The sequence below is a fragment of the Lampetra fluviatilis genome, chromosome 2 (assembly GCF_964198595.1).
Source record: "Lampetra fluviatilis chromosome 2, kcLamFluv1.1, whole genome shotgun sequence".
In the NCBI taxonomy this organism is placed as follows: Eukaryota; Metazoa; Chordata; class Hyperoartia; order Petromyzontiformes; family Petromyzontidae; genus Lampetra; species Lampetra fluviatilis.
Window position 1 is genome coordinate 19,555,649 of NC_136276.1, and position 10,244 is coordinate 19,565,892.

General features: G+C 48.0%; 1 protein-coding gene across 1 annotated transcript in view; it reads left to right on the top strand.

Annotated features, from left to right (window-relative positions):
* Positions 1–8,864, top strand: part of LOC144943863 (ATP-dependent 6-phosphofructokinase, platelet type-like) — a 339,772-nt gene extending 330,908 nt beyond the window's left edge. Inside the window, exon 23 of the mRNA XM_078871734.1 lies at positions 8,836–8,864. Coding sequence (XP_078727860.1) covers positions 8,836–8,849 — 14 coding nt within the window. The 3' untranslated portion in view covers positions 8,850–8,864. The remainder of the gene's footprint in view (positions 1–8,835) is intronic.
* The last annotated feature ends 1,380 nt before the right edge of the window (positions 8,865–10,244 follow it).

A 10,244-nucleotide genomic window follows, 5' to 3' on the forward strand; every position in this document is an offset into this window, starting at 1 on the left:
CTAAAAGCACGTTTCCAAATGTGGAGGAAAAAACCGGAGGGACCCGGAGAAAAATCCACGCGACCACGGGGAGAGAGACACCGCAAACTCCAAATATACAAGCATTGTCAGGGTCGCGATCGAACCCACTCATTAATTATGATGAGTGAGCTGAAGCTATTGAGAAATGTGTATTTATTAAGGCACTTTAGTTGTCCTTGATTCGTAAGAGGTAAAGGTGCAGCGCTGACATTGCACGCTCACGACACTGCTGGCAGAAGGACCTCCACTGGAGAGGGCTCTAGAGACCAACTCATGAGGGCATTTTGGCCTACTCTTCTACACTGCCCAGAGCTCGTGGAATAGGTGGGGGGGTAACCATCATTTACCCCACCAGACGTGACCTGCCGATAAACTGCTTCTCGATGTACAAGAGGCAGGGTAGTTTTAAGCAACTTGTGCCATTGTTTAGGTGCCGCGGTGGCGAGATGTTAACTACCTCACCTGGTATGCAGGAGGTATGGGGTTCGATTCCAACCCTGATGCCTCTATATTTGGAGTTTGCATGTTCTCCCCTTGGTTGCATAGATGTTTTCTACGCGCCTTCTGTTTTCCTACACATTAAGAAACAGTATTTGGCGGCCGCTATAAATGTCCACGTGACAAGCCACTTCCTCCAGCTATCATTTGTGCCCAGATCGCTTTTCAAAAAACAGCTATATAGCTCAGCGGGTCTTACCTGGTAAAATAAACCATTTAGTAGTTTCAACTCCCGCTCCAGGAGATGACCTCAGACCAACATCCTCTAGGTCGCTGACAATTGCACCGCAACAGCATCCTGATAATATTCAAAATAAATAAAGAGTGATTCTGCATTCATATTACATATACAGTTTTAATAAAGTGATAATGTTACGAATAAGTACACATTGCCCTGTCACCATTCAAAAGTCGCATGTAGAAACAAAATTGCCACCTCCGAAAGTCCCGTTTTTCATATACAGTCATCACAAAGACCTCGACATATAATCAAATTATTATCTGCCGAATGAGGGTACTTTTTTTTTTTAAATGCATCTCCATCTGCAGTCAAGAGTGTTTGCCAGTATCCACAATTAGCCACTTCAATCTGATGACATTGCTGCTTACCCATTTGCAGGCATTGCGTTCCCAGTTTGGCCGCTCTGTGTGTGTTCCATTAACGCCGACGCTGCCAGGAGTTAATTCCTTAATATGACCCCCCCCCCCCACCCTTTTCCAGCACATGCAAATCCAAAGTGTCAAGCATAGCTTAGCAGATTTCCTGTGTGCAGCGAGCGCCACGCAGTTGCGGTGATTAAGTACATGCCACAGGCGCTGCTCCACCTGCGCGCAGCCTTGAGTCCTAAGCTCCCCTTCACACTCAAGCGCCAACCAACAAAAGGTCTGCCTTATTAAATGCACTAACATACACATTCCAGCCCTAATGCTGTAAGAGTAGTAGTAGTAATACTAATAACACACTCGTATATTCGGGGTAAATTTTTGGCGTGCGGAAAGGAAGCTAAATTGCCCAGGAGAAGAAGGAAACACACATTACGCACCCAGGTGTAATGTAGCGCCAGAGACAGTCAGCTTCTTTATGGCCGAGCCTCACCAGTGTCAGGACGGAGAACGCCAAAAGGCGAACAGCACAAGGGCAATGCCACGCGTATCAGAGCATTGCGTAGCTCGGGGTTGAGCAACTATATCATGGGACATTTTTTTTCTGCCACAATCAAAGTATGAAAAATAAGATTAGGTTTGACCATTTCTGGCAATTAAACAGGTGCTAAGGTGTTCAAACACCAAATGGGTGTAAGCCAATCAGTTTCTAAGACAATGCATATATTTCTAGATTTGAAGTTTTCGTGACTGCAAGGATTCATACTCTTTGGTTCTTTCGGTAAAGTCACGTATGTGAAATTTTTGTTGTTGTTATTTTCATTTATTTGTTATTATTATTTTTCACCTACGTGACTTTACCGAAAGAACCAAAGAGAATGCATATATTATCAGAGCATTGTTTGCATGTCCACCACCAGCACTGCGTGTGGTTAATGCAGCACTTGATTCTATTTGGCGTGCACACTGCACAGTGCGAGTGTCCACATTAACACGGCGGCGTAGTACAGGATTCAACGAAACCACAGAAAGAAACATCCTTTATGTTTATCTTATTGCGCTGGCCATCGAGTAAACGAACATCAGACATCGTCAACAGAGAGCTCGTATAAGACTTACCACATGGCAGTCGTGGCAGACCTGACCACCAATGCACTCTGCTGTGTAACGGCAATACATTGTAGTAGTAATAATAATGCTATTAATAAATATTGCACGGTCCTATGTCGACCCATTGCTGGATGAACGCCTTCCAGCACTGCGTTGGCTGTTGTGGTGGTTTGACCAGACTTTGATCTGCTGGCAAGTATGGGTTGGTCACAGGGGTGAGAGACGAAACCCTGTTCGGATATCTTCTATCTATATATAAACTAGGTTGTTGGGGGGCACCTATAGCGCCTATGGCGTCCCCGCACAACCACAGCCTGCGGTGGCCCACAACAACGACAACCTGCGGTGGCCCCGAACAGACTGGTCAAGTAAATCCTTACGATCCACTCGCACAGCGTGCGGTGGGCCTTCATGCAGCAGTGGATTTAAGCACCAAAAAAACTTGAGTACTAATGTAATGGACAGAGCGCGGCTCTCCCTCAGGGCAGCAGTGGACAGAGCGGCTCTCCCTCAGGGCAGCAGTGGAGAGAGCACTGCTCTCCCTCAGGGCAGCAGTGGAGAGAGCTCGGCTCTCCCTCGGGGCAGCAGTGGACGGAGCGCGGCTCTCCCTCAGGGCAGCAGTGGATAGAGCGCGGCTCTCCCTCAGGGCAGCAGTGGACGGAGCACGGCTCTGCCTCACTCTGACTCACCCGTCTCCTCTGAGGTGCATGCGATTGTGTGTGAGTGAGAGTGAGCTGTGTGAGTGAGTGAGCCGTGTGTGAGTGGATCGACCGTCAGCTTTCCGTCGCTGCGTCTCCGGCGCTGTGGCCGTCATGTTGCTGCTTTACGGGCCTCCGAGGTGCGGGGCGCACCACAACACGAAGTGGCCAGCTCGCGGTCATGTGACGCACTTCAACCAATCCGGAAGTGTACATGTTTCGGAGGGGCGTACCTCTGGTTGGCTGCTTGCTCGCGGTCACGTGATGCACTTCAACCAATCCGGGGGCGTTAATCACAGTCACAGAAGGACAGATCTGGGCTATTATATATGTGTATATATAAAAGGGAAATTTGTGAATATGTGTGTCTGTTCAAAATGTTTAGCATACTTCCCGACATGCAACAAACTTGAAATTTGGCATTTGCGTAGCTTCCAGACTGCACACAATGCAAAAAGTATAAAAAATAAACGTTTGTATTTTGGGGTGGGGGGGGGCGCAATCATGGATATATTTTGCATGGCAAGTGAGCGGTGACGTCACATCTGTGATGTCACCCGCATGCGGCAGCGTCATGCAGTGTGCCTGCCGACGTCACGCACCCCCCCCCCCCCCCACCCTCTGCGTAGGTCGTGTATTAATCCAAGACAAGAATCCAAGTCTCGGGCGAAGCTGGGTAGTAAAGCTAGTCATTTATAAACGGGGAGTATTTTTTATTTTACCAGGTATAGCCTGCTGAGCTGTATAGCTCTACTTTATTAGAAGCAACCTGGCTATCACAAATGGTTGCTCAACGATGTGGCTTATCGTGTGGAAAGTTATAGCAGCAGCCAAATACTCTTAAACGCCTGTTGATTCTAAATGTGTGTGTGCCACAAATGATAGCTCAACGAAGTGGCGTATCACGTGGACATTTATAGCAGCAAAATACTCTCAAAGCACGTTTCTAAGGAAAAGCTGGAGGACCCGGAGAACAATCCACGCGACCACGGGGAGAACATGCAGCAAACTCCAATTATGCAGGATGGGATCCGACCCACGACCTCCTGCATACCAGGCGAGGTAGTTAACATCTCGCCAACTCGGCGCCCCAAATTTGCCACTAATGTCAGCCATGGCTGGGAATGAAACTCGAATAATCGTCGCCATGTTCACAGCGCAGTGTGCTTACCAGTCCACCGCTATTCACGTCACGAGTAACTTCAGCATGTGTTAATACTGACTTCACGTTAACATGTTCGTAATGTATCCATTCATATTTTAAGATCTTAAATACGGACGGAAGGGCAATGAATAAAACATGTTAATATCGTTTGGTACGTGCCACTATCTATCCAGTTCTGAACAATGTGAGTCAGGAGACATGCAATTCCAGGCCCCATGACATTCGAAAGTCAGCCAACTTAGTTTTTCCCCCTGATGGCATAGGGGATGCCTTCATCCAGCAGTGGATCGATCACGGCTACTGATGACGGTGATGATGATGATGAAGATGAGCCTGATAAAAACTACATTCCCGGACAAAACCATTCACACGAATGGATTGCAATATAAAAAAATATCAACACTCTCTACAGGTAGATCATCAGCCTATTTGTTGTACTGCCCCTTGCTCGACATCTCCCAGGTGCTCACAGCGCGTAATGAACGCTGCTGGTGCTCACGAAGGAAGGCGCAACCGATTCTCCACGGTGCCGGATCGCAGGGTGCTCGTTGCAACTCCACCGCCACTCTTCGGCTGATCACGATCACTGTTGCCTTCATACGCTGGATGAGATCGGAGCTTGCTGATTCCCATCTATACATTGCGCTCACATTAATGAGCTAATTTGACCTCAATTGCCTCACTCCGCTCCGACCCCAACCCCCGTGAATATGCGTCACTGTCATCCTCCACAGTCGACGTTCAAACCATGAAGTAATGTTTGCAAGTGCAGTGACCGCATGGGGTTTCGAGGCAGCGATTTCCCAAAGGCACGTGGTGCGTTTAGTCCTTACCTTGGAGTGACGTCAGGCCAGCAGATGTTCAGACTTGTGAGCTGCCCTCCTTGTCACTAGCCTGCGCAGAACACTTCCCCTGGCTAGCCGCTATCATGATAGTCGCACACTGGTTAGTCCAGATGAATATTGTTGGAATCAGTGCTTTTAAAATACAGCTGACTGAAAGCCTTACGAGAACGCTCTCATCTTGTTCATCTCAGTAAACCTGCCAGGACGTAGGCTTTCTAGACCAATATTATCCGTGGCAATGTTTTGTTTGGGTTAGATCGCGTAAATAATAATGTGTCGTCAACCCACCACCACCCAACAGCCAATGAGTTACTACTTCAGCACACCAGAGTGCTGGAGATGTAAACACAACATTTACAAAAAAAAAATTCAAATTATAGATTATTTTGCTTCTTAAGCTTCTTCTTAGCAATCCATTCAACGGCTTCAGGTGAGGCACGGTTGGCTACGTACGGTGTGAAAGAAGTTCAACATACATACAATGGTTGTGATGCCCACCGGGCAATGGATCTCTCAGGGCAGGCTTTGTTGTCCCCGAGTTAATCTATTTCCCAGTGGGCATTTACTGCTTAGACCGGGAGCCCGAATGCCGGTGTTCGATCGCCTTCGTGGCAGCAATGAGTTTGCAGGGGGTTCCAATTGGCAAAAACCACTGGCTTTAACAGCAGGGCCACGTGAAGGTTGCGACTATTTCAAGCCATCGGTCATTGTCTACGGAAATATGATCAATCTTGCAACACACTTCAGATCCCAGCCGCGAACAGTATTTTTGTAAATGATGTTAACTACCTCACCTGCTATACAGGAGGTCGTGTGCTCGATCCCGACCCTGACGCCTTTTAAAAAATATACATATATATAAAACACACAAGTAAAAATTGCGTTGTTACAATTACTATTTTGTCAGCAAATGTGAGAGAGTTAATATTGTCTCCGTTTATATATATGTGCCTTGATTTCTCCAATCATTTGTATTGTACATCATCTAATGTCGCTTTGGATAGGTTTGGCGACAGCGTGCCTCGTTGTCTGACTCCACTTCGAACGTGAATTTTGCTACTTCACTTAACTCGCAGCGTAGTGAGAGATGGTGGCGGCTCGGGAAGGCCTTCAACCGAACAGCGGCTAGAGACAGAGACAGAGGTCTAATTCAAGGATCCAAACATTTTGAAACCCAACGGCAGAAAACAGGAAGAGATCAAGCGGGAGCGGCGGAAACAGCACGACCCTGCAGCCCAACTTACTGATGCAGTTCCACCCACCACTCCTTCTGTCGATCCCAGATTGGTCACTTCAGCCATCGTCAGACCCACAGATATATAATCCAACTTTTCTATGGAAGACGATCATCGTCGATTGCCAGGGATAGCCTATGATGATGATGCTGGTGATGGTGGATAGATAAACGTCGAAGATGATGATGATAGACGATAACAATAACGCAATTGGAAACAATACAGACAAGAACAAAAATTGCGGCTTCTAAACGCTGAATGTGATTGGTAGGAGGGAAAGGGCGCATGTGGAAATCGCAATCGAGCCAGAGTGCACGGATCCTCTTTCAGTGACGCCACAAAATGCCTTCCCGTACGACTACAAGTCAAGGCTGGGACACGGCGTAATCTGAAAGATATTCATTGTTGTGCTTCACACACGTTTTTGGCGTTTTTGGGCCGTATCCAGGCTTATGGGAAACATCTTGTATTCTATAACATCTTCTTTGGGGGTGCTGCGGTGGCATGGATGTTATCTACCTCGGCTGGGTTCGATCCCAACCCTGACGCCTGTATATATATATGGAGTTTGCATATTCTCCCCGTGGTCACATGCATTTTTCTCCGGGTCTTCCATTTTTTGCCCTCCACAATTAGAAACATGCACTTAAATTATTTGGCTGCTAGAAACGTACACATGATGAGCCACTTTGCTGCGAGGGATCATCTGTGATAGCCAGGTCACTTCTGAAAAAAGAGCTGTTTAGCTCAGTGGGCCTTACCTGGTAAAATGAAATAAAAAGACAAGTTTAGTTTATCTTCTTGGTTCTTTCGGTAAAGTCACGTAGAATGGAAATAATAAAATAATATTAATGAACATAATAACAGAGTCTGAATGGCTCTGTCTTCTCGACAGACCTGTTCTCCACCTGAGGACGGCTGCTTGCGTTGTGGCCGAAACGTCGTGAGAATTATTTTATTATGTTTTATTTTTATTATTTTATTATTTCCATTCTACGTGACTTTACCGAAAGAACCAAGAAGATGAATCCCTGCAGTCACGAACGCTTTAAATCTAAATTTAAGTTTAGTTTACTTTTCTGTTTTCTTTGAACTTGGGGACACGCTTGCGGAGACCTACAAAACAATGTTTCGTGTTTGTTTTTAAAGTGTTCGCCACTCAGGTCTTCGTGTCTATCTCAGCTGCTGGAGCGTTCTCTCTTTTAGCACGACAACAGCCACTTTTGCACGACGCCAGAGGTCAAACTTTCACCCTTCCCAGGGAGGGCACCACGTCATGAATGCGGCTCAAAAAGTTTGTGGACGTGAATTCTCTTTCCTGTGCCTGCAAACAATCTGGTCGCCATAACGCCATTCTCATCCAGTTAACACCGTCACGAAGTGCGGCATTTCGAACGGACAAATGGTTCACGGAGCAAACGACAATAATAATAATACTCGCAATAAATATTTGGTGCCCATCTTGATCCGTTATGTATACAGTGTCCACCTCTGAGCTAAGGTGATGCATGAAGACGTACTTATGGTAAACGCCTGCTTTGTATTGTGTCAACTTCAAATGCTAACCAAAGGATGATACATAACACAGCGCGAGTCATGAGTGTCATTGCGGATGATGTAACTAACACAATAAGCAAGAAATACATACACTTCCCTCGCATTTATGTCCGTCCACGTAAATAACAAAAAAAGTATGATACTTCATCATTGTGCCACACCAGAGTAAACAGCTCCACTATTCATCTCAATATAATGTTTCCAAGAACCAGAGCATTTAAAGTCACATCACCCAAGTGCTCCTTTAGATGGTTACATAAAACAGCATGTTTAGTTGCGTAACAACACATTTATTTATTGATCATTCTTAACCGTACGCCGTCAAAGACATTCTTTTACGGAGTTTAAAAAGCAACCGTTATAACAGGGAAGTGAAAATAAACCTCACGATTGTGCACACAAGTGACATTCTGAATGTGTCAATCTGTTGTGTCAGTTGCATAATTGCAACCGGTCGGCCAGTGACATATCTCTAGACGTGAATTTTTTTTTACATCGGGTAACAATCTGAGAGCAACTTTTTCAGGCCAGCCTTGCATTTGTAATGCGGGCGTAAGCGACCTTCCGGAGGTGACGTCACGGGGGGTGGAGTCATGTGACGTGGGGGGAAGGTTCGGGGCTTTAAGCGGGTAAACCGGAAGGGGAAGGCAGTCGGGTTGTGAATGGAAGAGGGTGAGGCCACGAGGGCGAATGAGAGGAGGGGGGCACCGCTGGCGAGCGGGAGCCGACCCCAGAGTACAGCCAGGAAGGCTGTGTGTTAGAGGCAGCGGTGTGGCTGCAGAGAGTCGCAGGAGCGACGAAGAGAGAGGAGAGTACAGCCAGGAAGGCTGTGTGTTAGAGGCAGCAGTGTGGCTGCAGAGAGTCGCAGGAGCGACGAAGAGAGAGAGAGACGGCACGAGGCTGTCAGCGCTGCGGAGTGAGCAGCAGCGATTACAGCCAAGGGGGCTGAGAGTGAGTAACAGTAGCGGAGCTGCTGTGGGGGCTACGAGAGCGACCGAGGCCAACAGAGGGGCTGCTGGAAGAGAAGAGAGAGACATCGGAGTCGGCACTGTGGGGACTGAGCAAAGAAGAGACAGCCGTGTGGGTAATACAGTACGGACCAAATAAAGGACACTGAGCCAGAGATCGTGGTCCAGTCGTTTATTACACTGGTGTCAGAAGTGAAACGGCTTGTCAAGACGGCTCGGAAGAAAGAATATTCCTGTGCCATCATCTGCTACATCATCCGACTTACGATTGAGACAGATGGCGCAGCTGGAGACCTGGAAAATCGTGCTGGCGAAACCGTGTGAGCTCACCACGCCGACGACGGCAGTGGGGAGAGCCGATGGTGGTCTGCAGGCCGACGCCTTGCCTGCGCTGCCAGCGCCATCTGCCACGCGGCACGAAGACGCCATCTTGGGCGTGGCAGGGGAGAAACGGCGGGAAGCCGCCATCTTGTCTTCACCGCGGCGGGGAGACGCCGCCATCTTCAACATCGCGGCGGAGAGGCAGCCTTGCGCTGCCATCTGGAGGTGCCGCGGGGAGAGCAGCCTGCTGTGAGCTGCTGTTTTGCGAGGGGGAGCTGCGAGGAGAGGACGACGACGCTACAGCTGCTGGGGCGGGAGCTCTCCCGTCCTGGCTCGGGTGCGTGACAACGGAGCAGTCAAGTCGCCGAACGAGTTCTGCGAGACGACTCAAGTTGCCGCCCTGCCGTCCTCTTCTTGCTGCAGCCCCGGGCGGGTCGTAACGATACGCAACCGGCCTTTACACACACCTCACCCATCTTTCGAGGGCCGGGTGGGGGCGATTTTGTTTTCTCTCATGACTCGATTGTGCGGAGCGCGGTTCGGACTGTGGGTATGTGTGTGTTATAACGATGAACGCGCTATCTGCTTGTTGCTCGGTGTCAATTAAAGTGTGTACGTGTGTTGAGAATGGACGGAGAGTATGCTGTGCTTGCTGAGTGTTAAATTGTGTGTGTGCGCTGCGGTGTGGAGTTGTTATATTGATGGCGAAGTTAATTATTGACTCGGGAGCGTCGGGTATCTTGCGCTGTATCATCTCGTGGGTTACCTTGTGCGATGGGCTTAATTGGAAAATATATATATTTTTTTTGGTGTATTGTGCTGCGAGGTGCTATGTGCGATGTGGTTGTTGCAAGAGAGAGAATATTTGTGTTGTTGCTGCAATGTTACGACTGGATTAATGGTGTGTTGGTTACCTGCAGATCGGCTTGCTATTGTGCTTAAATGTGCGCGTGTGATCGCGATATGCTGACTGTATGTGCTGTTACACCGTTCTGTACGGTTATGGGGTGCGATGCATTGATTGACTATTGGGGTTGGGATGTTATTAATTGTGCGTACCTGTTTGGAAATTGGTAACAAATTCGAGGGGGACCCTATTATTTGGTCGTATGGATGTTATGTACACGCGATTTTGTGTATATTATGGGTAACGGCGCTTTGTGAGAGAGAGAGCGCGCTTTGGGGGTGTGTGATGACGCCGTTGTGGGTGTCTCAAAGGTTAA